The sequence below is a fragment of the Trichechus manatus genome, unplaced genomic scaffold (genome assembly GCF_000243295.1).
Source record: "Trichechus manatus latirostris isolate Lorelei unplaced genomic scaffold, TriManLat1.0 scaffold00061, whole genome shotgun sequence".
Taxonomy (NCBI): domain Eukaryota; kingdom Metazoa; phylum Chordata; class Mammalia; order Sirenia; family Trichechidae; genus Trichechus; species Trichechus manatus.
Genome location: NW_004443997.1, coordinates 13137407 through 13154840, shown reverse-complemented (window position 1 = coordinate 13154840; position 17434 = coordinate 13137407). Strand labels below are relative to the sequence as shown.

Here is a 17434-nt window from a genome sequence, read left to right as displayed (position 1 = left end):
TCCCTGCATCTTAAAAGCATGGTGGGTTTCCTCTGGTGCTCAAAACAGGGACGGTACTACTTCTACCAATTCATCATGTTGGCATTAGTTTTCCTAGTAAAAGAATAACCCCAAAAATGTATAGAAATGAGAGGGAAATGGGGTCAGACCACCACCACCAACAGCAAACAAAACTACTGCCAGGTACCTTCCAATTACAAGTCCTATAAGGAGAGAATGACAGAACTGAAAATTAACTTGTCCTTGTGACAGAGATAACAGCATCTGAGTATCTATATAAAACTTATTGCCGCTCATATACAATCTCTTACCGGTGAGAAAGAAGTGTCTTCTAAAATAAGTTCTTCAAGTTTAAATGCAATTAGATGTGTTTCAAGCCCTTTAATATGATCCACAACATTGGAAATTAAAGTTTGAAGCCCAGTAACATAGTCTTGGAAACTGGTAAAGACAGGTGGCTGGGGAAAAGATTTTTAAAAAAATGTTGAAAGATTATTAATATTTCCTGTGCTTACATCACTTAAGCTATGCCAATAACTTCATGCTATAGCATTACTTAAGGCTGGCAACAATAACACAGATGGATACAGTTTTGGATATTAAGACAGTCTCTCAAACCAAAGTTAAGTTAACTGACAACAAAAACTGCTAACTCAGCAATGATGATAACCCAGCTGGTCATCATGATGTTTTTTAAATATGAAAAACCAACAGAAACGGAAAATGAGCAATCATTAGTAAATATCTTAACTGGCCATTACTCAACTTAGGGCTGGAAATCGCCTGGAACACGAAAGGAGGGGAGAGGAACAAATACTTTATTTTACTCTCCTCATGTCTTTGAGTCAATCTTCTATGTTAATAGGGGATACAAACTGAACATTCTAAGTTCAAACAGAAATATTAATGGGAGGAATTCGTCCTAACAGATACGAGAGTACAGCAGAAATTACGGTAACACTGGGTGGTGCTGGTATATAAGTAAACTGATAATGTGAAAGGAAACAAGTCCTGAAATGGACCTAAGGTCCTATGGGAATTTAAAGGGTGGCATTTCAAAACAGGTTTCAAGTGGATGAATGGATGAATGATGCTGGCATAACTACCTAGACATTTGGAAAAAATAATACCAGCTCACTATCCTCATTCCTTATATGAAAATTAATTCCAGATAGGTTAAATACTTAGAAATAAAATAATCCATCAAAGTACCAGAAGAAAACGCAGGTGATGACTTCTGTGATAATGAGCCGGAAAGGCCTGTACACGACACTATGCTATAAAAACCATTACCTTGTTCTTAAAAAAATTACTACATGACCAAAGCAGGGGTAGGCACAAAAGTTAAGACGAGTGACAAAACTAAAAAAACAGGCATCATATGTGATAGAGAATTAATAATACTATGATGTTAAGAACTCAGAACATATCCAGGTATCACTGCCACTACAGGCAACTTGGGCAAAGACAAGAACAGAAAATATATTGAAGAAATCCAAGAACCATACGACACAATTTTTTTTAAAAGCCATATAAACATAAGGAAGAAAACTAGCCAATCAAGGCTCTCTTTTCCCTCAGGAAGTCTTTGTCTTCTGTGAAGTTTCAACATCAATAAAAATCAAGAAAATGCCCGTTAGAAAAAGGGGATATCAATGTTTGCCTATCAGATGGGCAAAGGGTACAGGCACACTCAACACTGCTGGGGATGGGGGGTGTAAATTGGTATGATCTGTCTACACGACGAACTGCTCAATATGTATCAAAAGCCTTAGAAATGTATACAGACTAATTTTAATTCTAAGAGGTATCCTAAGGAAATCATAAATTCATCTTGGTGAATATGTCCATATTTTAGTAGCAGCACTATTTATCATATTTAAAAAATCAGAACCAATCAAATATTCATCAATAGGAATAAATTATGGTATATTAATACAATATGATGGTATATAGCCATTAAAAGTAATGAGCTAGAGTTATATTTACTGACATGAAGAGATGTCCAAGACACCCTATACGGAAAAACAAAAAAACAACTAAGAAAAGGCAAGTTGCAGAACCTTCTAAATAGCAAAACCCTGATTTGTTAAATACTAAAATGTTAGCAGTGGTTATTGCTGGTTGGTAAAACATGAGGAATCTTCACCTTATTCACACCTTTGTGGGTTACTTTGATAATCAGAAAAACAGGAAGGTCGTTCTCATGTTTGGAAGTTAGAAAAACAAACAACAACAACAAAAACGCACACTCAAAATCCAAATACCAGAAAGCTACCTGACAAGCTCTAGGATTGCAGGCTGTCATTAGAAGGGAGAGCAACTCGGATATACACCTTCAAACTTTACACTCATGATCTGTTCAATTTTTCTGACCAGAGAAAGTAAAAGGGAAATGTCCCTTATTTAGTCTCTCATCCAAATCTAAGCACCCTTTGTTTTTAAATGAATGGTAGCATTCAGCACAATGTCTAATCTAGAGAAAACCTCAATTGTTACTAAACTGAATTGTTAGGAAGTCAATTTTACTACTAAAACCATCAACATCTGCAAATGACAATAGTTACTACGTTGCTATAGCGGGCAAAAATTCAGCATTAATAATGATAGGATAAACTCAAACAATAATAAAACAGCTTGTCATGTGCTATAATGAATCCTAAATAACCTTCCTTGTGAAAATGATAAATTATGTTAATATTCTACACATTCAAAAATTAAATAAAGATGGGGCAATGTTAAAATTAAATACAAACAGAAATAAATGAACCTTATTTACATCACATTGATAACACAATGTGTTTTTAAATCCAGTGTTTTTACACAGTACATTACGCAAAATATACACAGTATATTCCCAGGTATATTCACTGGAATATAAAGACTAAAGAAAAACTGCAAAAAATTTGAACTTTGTTTAGTGAGTTTATTATAGGAACTAGCAGTGGAACTGATATAGTGATTCGAAAACTATTCAGCATGTATTGTTAAAAGACGGCAAATGAGTAAATATATTGAAGGTGCTGGGCATCAGGGTCCTCACTCTGAGAAAATTAAGCTACAAACATGGAATGAGGGAAGGAGTGGAAGGGAAGAACACTGTGATGTTAGGCTGAAATTGGAAGTATCAGTAAGAATTCATGCGTGCATGTGTGTGTAAATAAATTCTGTAGCTCTCACCCCTGAAATGACCTATAAGCCATGAAACCCCAATAGCAAGGAGCACATCTAACACCCAGATCTTGGTTTCAAAATACCATCCCCCAGAAAAGGAACGAGGGCTCAATGGAAAAATATGTCTGGTTTCGGGTCACCAGGAAGGAAAGTACAAATACTTGGAGCATTCTGGTTGTTCTAGACAATAAGGGCTCAAAAGCTGATGAGGACATGTTAAAGGAGAGAAACCAGCTTCAAGTGGCTCCCAGCAGCAAAATTTGGGTCAATTTGAGCATTCAGAAGAAAATAATGACTTATAATAAAGTAAATTTAAAAAATGAGCCCATAGAGATACTCAAATAAACCAATAGTGATTTTAAAATATATACATTTTTTTTTACACATTTAAAAAAATATATGAATGAAAGTGGATGGGAATGCCCTATTTTACAGAACAATGCCAGCTAATAAACAATAAAGGATTGCTAGAACTAGAAAATCACCATTTTGGACCCATCGACGTAATAAGTGATTCAATGGATACTAAAACCACTGGGTGAAAGGCTGGTGGGGAATAGGATACTCACAGTCTCAAAGCATCACCCCACGGATTACTTATTACTTACAGAGGGAAGACTTTTACAATGAAGAAATCTAGTAGACACTTCCTTAACTAAAAAAAAAAGAAAGAAAAAGCTGGGGCAGGCAGGAGGCTGGAGAATGTACACTAGGATCTGAAGGACTCTTGCAACATGCAGGAAAACGGGCAAAAGAAAAAGCAGTAGCTGCCAGACTAATACTTGTGTTTTTCTGTTATTACCATGATGATGCTGGTTTCTTTTTTCTTCTTTTTCTTCTTCTGCAAATTTAATTTGTATGGTCGCAGGACACTCTCACAGTAACTGGATACCCAAAGAATAATAGAAATAGTCTGAAAGGGAAAATTGCAAATTCGTCAATCAGGATTATACTAGAGATACCGCTCATGAACAGTTAAAGGCAATGTATTAGAGAGAGAAATTCTGTCAGTTGTTCTATGCAAATCCTTTCAATTTCTCTGCCAAATCCATCCTCCACTCTCCCATTTCTACAGTCACCACACTGATTTGGGCCTTCCTTAATCTCTTGCTCAGAATATTGTGAGAGCCTAAGTCTTTATCCTTTCTTCTGGCTCTACCAGCTCTAAATCCATCCTCCAATGCATTCCAGTTTCCTGCCACTTCCCTGTAGGAAGCAGGGAGCCATTAATATCCTTTTCACTCAGTGAAAAGTCCAAATTTCTAAGCATGGAATCCAAAGGTCCTTTACAATATGCTTCTCCCCAGCCACCTCTCCAGCCAGCTAAAATAGTGTCTCAGCTACAAACCTTACCTTGCACGTATGTGGAGAAATCTCCCCAGCTGGTTAGCACATTTCCTGCTTTGTACTTAGTTAACTGTTAACAGGTCTTCTTCTATATTGCAGTGTATGCATGTACATATATGTGCAATTATTACTCAGTCACTCACTCAGTCATACAATAATTATGTTAGGCACTTACAATGTGCCAGTCACCTGAGCAGAATATGCTGCCTTCAGCAAGCTTACAAATTAGCAGGAAAAGAAATATAAACAAACGTGGCAGAAAGGAAAGGAAAGAAATTGGATTAGCCTACTCTTTTCTTTGGCTGAAAGAGAGGAGGAAGGTTGGCTACATCAGCTCCTGGACTCTCCTCCATAATGCAGACTCTCAATTAGTGAACAACCAGGGCACATGGAAGAAGATGGAGGAATTAACTTAAAATACATGCAGAGAAGACAGCTAGATTTGGATTAATCTGGCGAAATTTAGAGATGAGTAAAGCAAATTACAAGAAGCTTTACCGAAGCATTATGAATTAAATCTTTTTGGTATTCTTTGAAGGAGTTCCTTCATAAAATGGTTTAAACTGCTTTTCAATTAAGAAAAGGTGGGTGGGGGGAAGGGGGTTAGATTACAGGTATAAGGTGCCTATTACCTGTTCATTTTTGAAAAATAAACTCTACATACAATGAAGGAAGAGAACAAAAACATACCTCAACAAAAAAGACAAGATTTTCTAAGAGAGTAGGATGTGTTTTCAAGCTACCATCTTTAACTTCTAAGAGGTCACCTTTACATTTACTGAAGACATCTGAAAACAAAAAAATGTTTTACGGTTTTATTCAGCTTTTGTTCCAATGCCATTTTTAGGAACACAATGCACAATCTAATGAAGAATAAGCAAATATAGAAGCTTAATCCAGAAAGCCTTATTTTCTTCATTTCCCACAATGAATCAAATACCAAGGGATATATATTTAAAGTTCATTTAAAAAGCCATGTGATTACTGCTCTACTGTCTTCAAAAAATAAAAGGTGGCACTAGGAATTATACATCCTAGCCCTGGTGGCATAGTGGTTAAGAGCTCGGCTGCTAACCAAAAGGTCGGCAGTTCAAATCCACCAGCCACTCCGTAGAAACCCTATGGGGCAGTTCTACACTGTCTTACAGAGTCGATATGAGTCAGAACCAACTCGACAGCAGCTAACAACAACAACACGGCCTAAAAATAAGCTACACCTTTCCACAGATAGGCTATGGGCACAATAAAATTAAGACTCCAGGTGAATGACTTAGAAGAACTTGTGCCATTATGGACTGAAAGACCAAATTGCATTGCAGGAATGCATCTTCGTAACAGATACCACGTTTTATATGGTAATCTTGATCATCTGTTAATTCTCAGGTATTCTTCATTTGGGTAATAAAATAAAAGCTCATCTGTGCTTCTGAAAAGAAAGACCCTCATAGATTTAAAATGCGTTGTGTGTGCATGCGTGCGTGTGTGCGTGTGTGTGTGCGCCTTTTTACTAAACAATTCCACTTCTAAGAATTTACTAAAAGGAAATAAATATTTAAACAAGTACTCAAACAACTGTGTCCCAAGATATTCATTACAGCATTTTTATAAATACTGGAAATAATTTAAGTATATATTATGTACTCAATGGGAAAGTACATAAATAAATGTGATATACTCATGTAAGACTATGGAATATTATGCATATCTTAAAACACTGATTAGGGTGTATATATACCTCACATAGTCAGGTGTCCAAGATAACATAAAAATCAGTCAGAAAAGCATGCATATACCTTTTCGTATGTTAAAAAAAATCACCATTATGTATATTCATATACCCATGTATATGCGTACATATATACATCTATGTGTATACCGGCTAGGAGGACAGAATTTGAAGTGTTAACAGTACTTATCTCTGGGCAAACAGACTGGGAAAGGGGGAAAGACCACACCCACTGATATACTGTTTTATAACAGGCATTACTGCTTTTGTAATAGTGACTTTTAAAAGTTAACAACTTTTTAAAAACACCCAAAGTACGATTATTTTCAAATCCTCCCATAGTTTCTGTAAAAAATTTAGTCATTGCCAGATAAAATATATATACCAGTTGAGGGTGGGCGGACAGTGTATGATATGAACACTTACCTTTTAATTGTTCTAGTAAAGACTTAAGACTATTCTCTATTCGCTCCTGGATCTCTGTTGTATCCTCTAAAATTGAAAAACAAAAAATGAAAACTCTTCAATTCTTTTTTTTTTTTTAGCAAGATGAAGAAGCAAAATCAATATCTGCAAGCTACTCATGGCCAAGGACATCTAAATTCCATTACTAAGAGACGGACAGACAGAGATGAAGGGACGGGGAAAGGTAAGGGGACACATTTCCAGAACAGCTTTCACCACCACCACCACCCTGCAATTTTTCCAGATGTGTTAAGTTATATTCTACTGCATTTACTATTAAGTTTTCAATGACAAAAACCCAGTCAACACAGGCATGTGAGTGTATACTTACCTAAACCATTGGTATCTAGCTCATAAATATCACTAACAAGATGGAAAGAGCTAGTCTGGCACTGAGAACAGCCAGAATTAAAGAATCCAGCCATTCTGGTAGGTACAGGACCCAGGAAAGGATACTGGAGAAGAAAGGAAAAAAGTGAGGTCCTTTAAATACATCCAAAATCATGCAAATAAGAAAACAAGATGCTTTAACTGCTGGATAAAAACCTGTCTCAGAGAGTCAGTCACGACCCTTGATGATCAGCAAAGTGGTAACTAAATAATTATGGAGAAAACAGGCAGGAATGCTGTGTTAATCTGTTAAATGCTAACAAAAATTTGCCATCACAAAAAAACTACTTTGGTTTTCATCACTATCAATTAAGGAAGCCTCTGCAATTCCCTGAGTCTACAATATCCCTCTCTTTCCTACAGATGCCATAAAATGAGACCAAATACTGTCCTTTACTATTCACCTACTCCAAACTTATTTTTTTAAGTCATAATTATTGCAGCTTTGATGATAAATACTTATTGATGATACCTGAATTTGCTTCTCAATAAATCGCTTTCCTGTATCCAGGGCCACCTCCAGATGTTGCAGGAGCAAACGCACAGTATCAATCCGGGAGGACACGCCGTTCTCGGTGGTTTTCTCCGAGTTCTTTGGCTCCACTGGGTGGTTAAGACTCGGAAGTCCACTGATCAGCCTCAATGTTAAGGAACGGATTCTTAACCACATGGTCTCCTCCTCCAAGGAAAGTTTCTTATGTTCTTCAGAAACATCCCTTAAACAGAAACATCCCCAAACCATCCATTGTATTCAATCTGCTCCCTTCGTATCTTTCAAATGTTTTGTTTTAACCAGTCAATATGCTTTTGAATGGTCCCAGCTTTCACTTACTAGCTGTATAATCCTGCACAAGCCAAAAACTTCTGAATCTCTTTTCATTATCCATAAAATGGGAATGCCCCTACCTAACAGGTCATTTTACCCATAAATGAAACTTGTTTCCCTGATGATAAAAGTAATACATGATATAAAAAAACGGAATGAAAGAAAAGTAAAAAAACAAGGCAAAAAGTAACCGGGTAACCCAAACACCTACAACATTAACAAGCTTCCTATAGTTCCTTTCAGACTTCTGCAATATGGATGTATAAAAAAAGTAACTAAAATATAACTAAAAATATTTACATAATCTAATAATTTTAAAATAAATAAAATGGGCTCACAATATTCACACTATTTTGCACACTGCACCTTTTTATGGCAAGTGTTTGCAGAAAAGTGTTACCATAGCAGGCCTGATGCTATTATCATGAGAGGGGTGTGCCAGCAAGGCTGGCCCTTGGCTCACGACTGGATGCTGGCACCCTAACCGTTCCCTAAATGTAAGAGTAGCTCACTATGCTGGATTGTTTGTACAAACAATGTAGTTTATAAGGAACACCTGCTTTCCTTTTGGGAATAGACAGAGGACGCTATATAACCAGCCAATAAAAACCTTGGGGGCACCAAGTCTCTAACAGGCCTCTGTGGGCAGAAACATTGCACGTGTGACTGCATTTTTCAATGCTGGAGAAAGCAACACGCTTGGTGTGTCCCTCACAGGAGGGAGAGCACTGGAGGCCTGGGATGGTATTCTCCAGACTCCGCCTGTGTCTTTTTTCCCCTGCTGATCCTGCCATGTATTCTTTTCACTATAAGAAACTTTCACCTTGAGTGCAACTATGTGCTGAGTCCTGTGGGCCCTTCTAGCAAATAAATGGACGTGGTCTTGGGGACCCCAAAAGACAGTACATTCAGAAATACCTCCTATATACATCTATATATGCCTATACATTTATTTCTTAGGTTTCACTTTCCTAGAACTATTGAATTAAATGTTACGTGGCATTTTCAATCTTGACACATATCACCAAAATTCCCTATAGTAAGTTGAAATAATAAAGTTTTACTCCCACATAAATGCACAACAATAACCATTTTCCCAGCACCTTTGCTGAGCACAAGTATTAATCTTTTCTGATTTGCTCCACAGGTAAAAAGAAAAAGTCTTTGCTGCTGTAAAATATATTTCTTTGTAACCTATTAGGCCCTTTTTGCCCAATTTTTTTTTTGGGGGGGGTATCTTTTTCTGATTGATTTATTAAGAGTTCTTTATATATATTAAGGGTATTAATACAGATGAAGAAATGTTTACCAATTTACCATATACCTTTAGAATTTAATAAATTTATTATTTCTATATAATGGAAGGCTATTATTTACAGAAGTCAAATCCTTTAAGTTTTCAGATTTGATGCAATGCTAAGAAACGCTTTCTCCACCCACTTAAAATATTTTCTATATTTTCTTCTAGAATTTTTAGCATATAGAATTTGTTCTCATATATGTGCTTGGAAGTAGGATGTAACTTTTAGATTAGCAAGTAGTCCCAACATAGGAGTGAGATTTTTTCCTCCCTTTGACTTACCTATGTTTTCTAGTCTCTACAACAAACATGTTGTTATACTTGAGTAAAAAAAAAAAAAAGAAATTTTTAAATCTTAAATTCACCCTAATTGTTTAAAAAAAAAAAAAAAAAGTTTTGGGTTAAATTCCAGTTACCTGTCTTTTGGATCCCAGCTGAAGAAAACATTTAAGTCTCTGTTGTCTCGCAAGTCTTCCCATGGAATGTCATCTTCTTCTGGCCTAAGATTCATTGATTTTATACTTTCTGCTAAGCTGGTTGATCTGTGATATAGAAAATTTATTTCTGTATTATTTCACTAGTAAAACAGTCATGGAAACATTATCAGCCAAGACCCTGTTTTTCTAGAAAGAGGAAGGGAGACAGGAAGGCAGGGAAGGAAGGGTTTGCTATTAAACAGAATTAAAGCTTATGTAAGGCGAACCAGAACCAATCACAGGTAATGCTGGCATGCTACACAGCACTAGAAAGGCTTCCAGCAGCTCAACCAAAGTAAACTGGATCAACATTAACTCCTGAAAGCCCATGTTTTGTACAGGATGGGAAATCTTGTGAACTCAGTATGGACTGGGGTAATGCCCATGGCCTAGATGGCTCCCGTATGGAACCTGAGACAGTACTGGCAGTACTCTATCGTTCCTCACGACGGGGACCAGGCTCTTTCCCCTTCTTCCCCTGCTCTCCTCCCTCATTCTCCTTTTTTATTCCCTTTTTCTTCATCTTGCTAATGACACTCATGGGCCCACTGGTAGCTCTCAGCATCTGATCTAATCCCTTAGTTCCTTTTTAGCTCTTATGCAATACTTACATATTTGCTTCAAGTAGAAGGTCTAATAGCATCCGTTCAGTACGGACTTGTGCAAAATGAAGAGAATTATTCAGCCTGTTCCTAAAAGCGATAAACTCTGGGATCTTCTCAAATGCACCATATTTGTAAGCTTGAATAATATATTCTGAGGTCTGGGAAGGAAAGACATCACCTTGGTATAAATATTTTCACAAGTCAGGCAATGTAAGCAAACCTTGCCGGCCAAGACAAACAAAACAAAACAAAACAAAAATTAACCCTAAGTTTAAGTAAAAGATTTTGAATCTATTCTTTAAAGGTCTTGGTCACCAAGTAGAGTATTGGCCTTTAAAAATGTGATTTTTCTTTCTTCCTATACCCAAGTCAAACTTCCCTTCACGCTTCTTCCTCACTAACATCGCTAATGATAACACCCAGCTGCTGCTACCACCACACAGATCTTCCCTTGGCAGTCATGTCTTTCAATTCAACAGGACTGGAGGGTTTTTTATGCCACGACAGTCAAAATTTGGTTAGTGCCATTTTGGAAGGGATATTACTCCATGTTTTTCTGCATCTGAGATAATCTATGCTTTAAACAAAGACTCTGAAAATACGAGAATAACATAACCACCACCCCACTCCCAACCACAATAAAAACCACTCTCTTCCAGAAAAAGACAGGCTGCGCCTTGATTTTCTTTATTTCTGAATATGTATCACAAACACAGGGTATAAGTACACTACATCAGGACAGAAGTAAGACACCAAACAAAAGACCTACAGAAACTCATGTCATGATCCACTTTGAGGACAGAAAGACTTCAAGAACCAGGTTTCTTGTCCATTCAAACTATGTAAGACCTCTGCTGAAAACTCCATGAACAAGTGAAGGAGCACTCACCATATGTGCTTAATTTCAAATTAACATATATATGCAGGTGAAATGGAGCAGTACAGAGGCAAGATAAAGAAGTCTAAACAGAAACTCTGGCACAAGAGAAGAAATTCTCAGGGAAGAACATTTCATGGGTGTGGGCCTATGCCATCAGGATCAGAAGACAGGTCAACCCTCTGGGCCAAGGAAAGTGTTAAGCTCAAAGCTGATGTCTGCCCTGAACAATGATCTTCTTTAGAAAAGCCAGTCTTTTAGCACAGCCTCAGTTACTCAGCTCTGCCCCCATCTCTGTTATGTCTAAATAACTTGCCCAGTAGGAAAATAGGCCAATAGTCAACAACATACCCTCTGATACACAGCCTCGCAGGGTTCATTTCAGGCCGCGGGATTGCGCCACGGGCGCTAATTCAACTGCATTCGATGCGGCTTTTAAACCCCCACGGGACACCTCGGCGAGCTGTTTGCCTGCAGTATCTGGAGAAATTAAAGACGGACGGACACAAGAAAATTAAAAAGATTACTTGTGATCCTGCAGGTTTAAAGAAGGACTATCTGAAAAAGCTCGAGTGTACCTTCTAGCTTGATTAAAGGACAGTGATATGCCCCATCAAGAAGAGGCCAGGATACTCTAAACACATATGCCTATCCTGTGGCCCCGTGGCTTGGGAAACATAACAAGGTTTAATATCAGCCCTTGCAACAGGAACTTACAACTTGAAAAAAACCAGCTGGTTAGGAACACATGATTAAGCAATTAATCAGGACGAACAAATGACTTTGGTGATTCCAATCAAATTTATAAATTACAACTCTAAAATATGCTAGGATGCAGGGAGAGAACCAAGCCTTCCCCAGTACAGTTTCCATTTCTGAATGATCCAGGGAATATCATGTTAGAAAAAAAGCCAATAGTTTTTAAAAGAAAAATAAGGGGCAACAAAGAAGGGATATAGTCCTTTAACAAACTAAGAAGGTAACTTTAGTTCTCTAGCTTGTCTTTTTTAATTTAGTCCTCCTTTAATGCTGCAGTGAAGTGCCACTGCCGACTAGACAAGGGTCTGGGAAGCAACCTATAGGACAAAGGCTGTGAAAGTATGAACTATCTGATGACATTACCCCCTAATGGAACTGCAGGCAAAACTGGAAGCCACAGGCACTATAAGACTTCTGAATATCAGAGTATATTATCCGTACCTATTTCTACTGGTTTATGCACCAATGAGGTGATTTAGATCCCGTACAGATTCCTGAAATGAACCCTGGTCACTGTAAAAATTAGCAGAACACATGGACATCAAACCCAGGAATAATAATTTTCATGGATACCTAAAACAGACTTTAAAGAGGGGGAAATAGTATAAACATATAAACAACTTTTGGAGCTGTGGAAATCTAGCTCTAATTCTCCTATTGTAAAAAATCTATTCCAAAGTAAGGCAACAGCAGACAATGACCTTCCAGAAATGAGCCCCTGTGTAGACCTTCCAAATATAAGTTTCAATCTCACAGCACAAAGCCTTCCAAAGGAGAATACCAGATTTTTCCCTGCAAAGATTAAAAGTGTTCTTTGAAAGAGCTAACTGGAAATGAAATACATCAGTCACCCTAGGAAAAAGCATCTGGGGAATCCCAAAAAGTACTAAGAATAAAACATGTTGGCTTTCCAGAGAGATATTTCTAACACTGTGAGCAAAAAAAAAAACCAAACCCACTGCTATCGAGTAGATTCCGACTCATAGTGACCCTACAGGACAGGTTAGAACTGCCCCATAGGGTTTCCAAGGAACGGCTGGTAGACTCGAACTGCCAACCTTTTGATTAGCAGCCATAGCTCTTAGCCACTGTGCCACCAGGGCTCCTAAGTGATAAGCAGAAGGTTTAAAGCATACCAAAAACCAAACCCTTTGCCGGCGAGTCAATTCCAACTCACAGGGACCCTACAAGACAGAGTAGAACTGCCCCATAGGGTTTCCAAGGAACGGCTGGTGGATTCAAATTGCCGACCTTTTGGTAAGCAGCCGTAGCACTTAACCACTACACCATCAGGGTTTCCTTGAAGCATACAGTACAACATTAATCGTGATCTTTCTTAGCCTTGGTTCCTTCAGGGAACAGTCCACACCACAGTCTCCACTTGCCTATTGCGGCACTGAGGCCAAGGGGCACTTTTTCTTGCTGGACTGTGTTTTGCTTTTGCTCCCAGGATCTCCCAAGATTATCTACCTTAATATGATTAAATAAGTTCTATCTTCTTAGCTAGTAGTAATAAAAATAAATTTCAAGCAGAGTCTTAAGTCTTAGAACAATAAAATGCTATAATGTTATCAAGTTCAGCATCACATATATACATTCAGATAAATTAGTCACTCCCCCCACACATACCATCAGCAAAACAACAAAGATACAGAAAGCTACTGAGGACATGCCCTCTCAAATCGCTCCTAGGGATCCAAGTCTTCATGAACAATATTGTTTTCTATAATGCTGGATGACTGAAATCTGGAGTAATACCAGCCAAGAGGCTTGAATTAATCCCATATTTACCCCCCACTACCTGAAAGCTATTTAAAGAACAAAACTTAGAAAAGGATTCTTCAGTAAAGCAAATGCTCCATTACACCATTCCTTACTAATTACAGAAACAAGAGCCAGAATAATGAGATCTAAGGAGCACTTTTCTTTTGGAATTCTGTTTTTAGTTGGTAAAAACTAATTCTCCTATTGTAAGAGAACAGAGGAGGGTAAGCACAGATACCAGAACACACAGTGAAAACTCTCAGATACATAATCAAACTCCCACTCCTGCTACGAGATTCTAGAACCCCCCATGTCCAAGAGATGCCCTTCTGACCTGGAAGCCGGGCTAGCACTTCCTGAACAATGCTCTCAGATGCTAGTGCCCGCTTCCCTCTCTCCCTGACCAGGAGCTGTGGCACAAAACGAAGTCTCAAGTGAATACTAACCATTGTGGGGCATAAGAGCTACCTGCTCAGAGTGGTTCTTTGCTACTCCAGTCCTCTAGATCATGCCCTAAAGCTTATTAACACGAGCTGAGACCAATATGTGTATATATTCCACTGTTGAGAAATGCTTTTTCCCCGCCTCTATTTAATACTCTGTAAAGAATCAGTGGGAAGATAGATTAGCCATAGCTGTCATAGTTACAAAAGGCTTTTTTTTGTTTGTTTGTTTGTTTTTAATTCTCATGAGTATTTGCCAAGAAGGACCTCAGAAACCAGCTTCATTGCCAAGAATGGAAAGCTATGGGCAGATATGTAGCATGGCCCAAATTCCAGGGGATGAGTCTTAGGAGTATATGAGAACAAAACAGGCAGAGTAACTATCCTAGAGTGCTCCTTCTCTCCACATACGTGCTCAGGTAGTTGGTATCCATAGCTGGTAGAGACTGAGGTAGAGACCAAACGGTTTTTCCCACAAAAGCCTCTGCTTAACTGACGAGTGGAGTCCAAGTCTGCTTGCAGTGAAAAATATGGCGCAAATCCCATCCTTTTATTACGGCACAGAGAAGCTCTATCTTGTTTATTGTTACTTCTAAAAACGTACTATTTAATTACCAAAATATCTTGAAATGCCCTTCAATTGTTCAATTTGATAATATTAAGAAAACATAAGTGTACTCACTGTTGGCAAACAGCACCAAAACCACAGCCAACGAGTCAATTCCGACTCATAGCGACCCTATAAGACAGAGTAGAACTGCCCCATAGGGTTTTCAAGGCTGTAAATCTTTATGGAGAAGACTGCCACATCTTTCTCCTGTGGAGCGGCTGATGACTTTGAACCACCGACCTTTCGGTTAGCAGCTGAGCACCTTAACCACTCTACCACCAGGGCTCCTTATGCAAAGAGCACAGTGGTTATAAATTTCAAAATAAATAAAGGTAACAAGGATTAGCTGCTATGGCATCCCAAGTATAAATTCTTATGGGCTATTTCTTATACTCTTGGAAATAATGTCTTAGAGCTCAAAAGACAGATCTAAGAGGCATAACACTTCCTATTCTGTTAATAGCCAGTTTTAAATGCAACTCTCCAAGGATTCCATTAAACATATCCATTCTTTTCTTTTCCTGCTCCTTTATAGTATAGTTTTTTGCTTTTTTTTAACTGCTGTAAAAATAGACATAACACTTGCCAATTCAACATTAAACACACTCGTTCTAACACAACAAATAACCTAATGGCCTACGGGCACTTGCAAGTTCAGCACAGCACACGCACCTCAACATGCGCACTTGTGGCACAAGGTCAGATGCTTTCTGGATAATGTGCACTGAGCAGGCAAGATCACAGTTAAGAAAAAAAAAAAAAGTCACTTACATCTTTCTGGTTGGAGTGGAAAAACCTGAGTGCGAAGTTACAGGATTGGGATGCAGCAGCATACTGACCTAAGGATTCGGCATATCGGGTCAAAAGATAACTAGGTGGGAAGGAAAGAAAGAAAAACACATGTTACAGTTACCCATCTCCAGCAGCAAATACTACACTTCAAATTACTATGGCAAAGAAATAGCTAGGCAAAAACTTCCTGCCATAGAAATGATCTAATCCACAGAATCGAATTAATTTAAAAAAGAGAGAGAGAGAGTGTGCACGCAAAGTTAACCCAGCTTTGTGGGAGACCTGAAGTTCTATGCCATGCTTTCTTAAATTTTGATGGTTGATGGAATATAAATTATAAGAGAACATAATGCTGTCTTCCTGAAACAGTACCACAGAGTATAGAGAAAATGCCCTTAATTCATCACAAAGAGTAGTCAAAATATAAATTCAAAAGGATCTCTGAGGTCAACAAAATAAAACACGTGTCAACCTCAAGTGCAAGGCAGAAGTAAAGACTTCAAAATATGCAATGCTGAGAACAAGGACTCAGAGTATAAAGCCGTCTCCTGTTTCTGGGTGAAACTTTCTTACCATTTCTAAATTGTAAAAATTTAAAAATTCCCACAAAATGCTGGGAGACATAAACTCTTTTTGTTTTGAAATGGGTCATGATAGGCGATTGTTTAATCTAAAAAGATTAATGCCAGGAACACTTTTACTGCTAAGATCTGAAAGTTAAGGCTCCGTATATGAGGACCCGCACACTGGTGGGGCAGCTGCCCATTATTCAGAGTATATACTACCAACCCAATTGTGTCATGCTGTATGTGCTTAGCATCAAGGCTGGAGTAAAGATCCACCACCGGTTCAAATGCACCCAGTGTACAGTAGATTCGAACAAGCAGCAATTTGAATTGAGCATTGGAAGGGCTATGGGTTAATCCTTCCTCCAGCAAAGTCAGGGCCTGCCACACAGCGGTCTCGTCACCTAGAACCAAAATATAACAGCGTTATCCACACATCTTAACAGCAAAATGGACAGTAAGCTATGTTTTCCCATGTTCGCAACAACAACAACAAAAACAAAAACTGACTGACATCATTGCTTCCTCTGACTATTCTACGAATGAGGTTAGAAAGCACAGCACAAACTTTTGGTACACACCTGTAACCAAATTAGGGAATTTTCCTAAACAGATACTGCTTCAATGTTAACCTCAGCTCTTAAACACACCCTCTGCAAAAATGATGCAAACTTTAAGCTGCCCAGGTTTCATGGAGGGAAGTTATGGAATCACACTAACTCCCAGTTTCTGGGAAGAGATGAACTTTGAAGGAGAAGTGGGGTCCACCAACCTTTCCACTAAAAATTTCTCTGCAACACCCCAGATGGATGTTCTCTCTAGATACCATTTTTTTTCCATATCTAACTCTATTAACAGGATGCCAAATACGATATTTTTAAAAATTGCTCATTAATAATTAGACAAACTAAAATGATACTTTGTTTACCAAATTAACACATACATACACACAGAAGAGCATAAACTAGTATAAAGAGTTGATCTCAATTCTATAAAACATGCACAGAGAAAGAGACGAGAATATTCAAAAATGTTAGGGTGTCTCTTCAGAGTCTAGAAAGCTGAGACTGTCAATAAACTGCTTTCCAAAATTTTTACACCCTACTTTTACAGTCAGAAAAATAGCTAAAATAAAAACTCTACGAAATGGGCTTTTAAAATTATATTCTATTTCCAATGCACATGGAACGTTCGCCAGAACAGACCACATCTTAGGCCACAGAACAATCCTCAACAAGATCCAAAACGTTGAGATAATTCAAAGTATCTTCTCTGACCACAATGCCATCAAGGTAGAAATTAACAATAGAAAGA

The 17434-nt window shown here is 38.0% G+C and overlaps 1 protein-coding gene across 8 annotated transcripts in view; it reads right to left on the bottom strand.

Moving 5' to 3' along the window:
- The window catches only part of NAA25 (N-alpha-acetyltransferase 25, NatB auxiliary subunit), a 61757-nt gene that overhangs the window by 5078 nt on the left and 39245 nt on the right, over positions 1 to 17434 (bottom strand). For 6 of the 8 annotated variants that reach the window (XM_004379067.2, XM_023733794.1, XM_023733796.1 and 3 more), the window contains 10 exons: positions 16344 to 16524; positions 15534 to 15633; positions 10316 to 10467; positions 9645 to 9770; positions 7575 to 7818; positions 7044 to 7167; positions 6674 to 6739; positions 5212 to 5309; positions 3977 to 4087; positions 312 to 458 (listed from right to left, as the gene is read on the bottom strand). In XM_004379067.2, coding sequence (XP_004379124.1) covers positions 312 to 458; positions 3977 to 4087; positions 5212 to 5309; positions 6674 to 6739; positions 7044 to 7167; positions 7575 to 7818; positions 9645 to 9770; positions 10316 to 10467; positions 15534 to 15633; positions 16344 to 16524 — 1349 coding nt within the window. Of the gene's footprint in view, positions 1 to 311; positions 459 to 3782; positions 3830 to 3976; positions 4088 to 5211; positions 5310 to 6673; positions 6740 to 7043; positions 7168 to 7574; positions 7819 to 9644; positions 9771 to 10315; positions 10468 to 15533; positions 15634 to 16343; positions 16525 to 17434 lie in introns of all 8 variants that reach the window. The other 2 variants (XR_002824532.1, XR_002824533.1) reach the window with 1 other exon arrangement.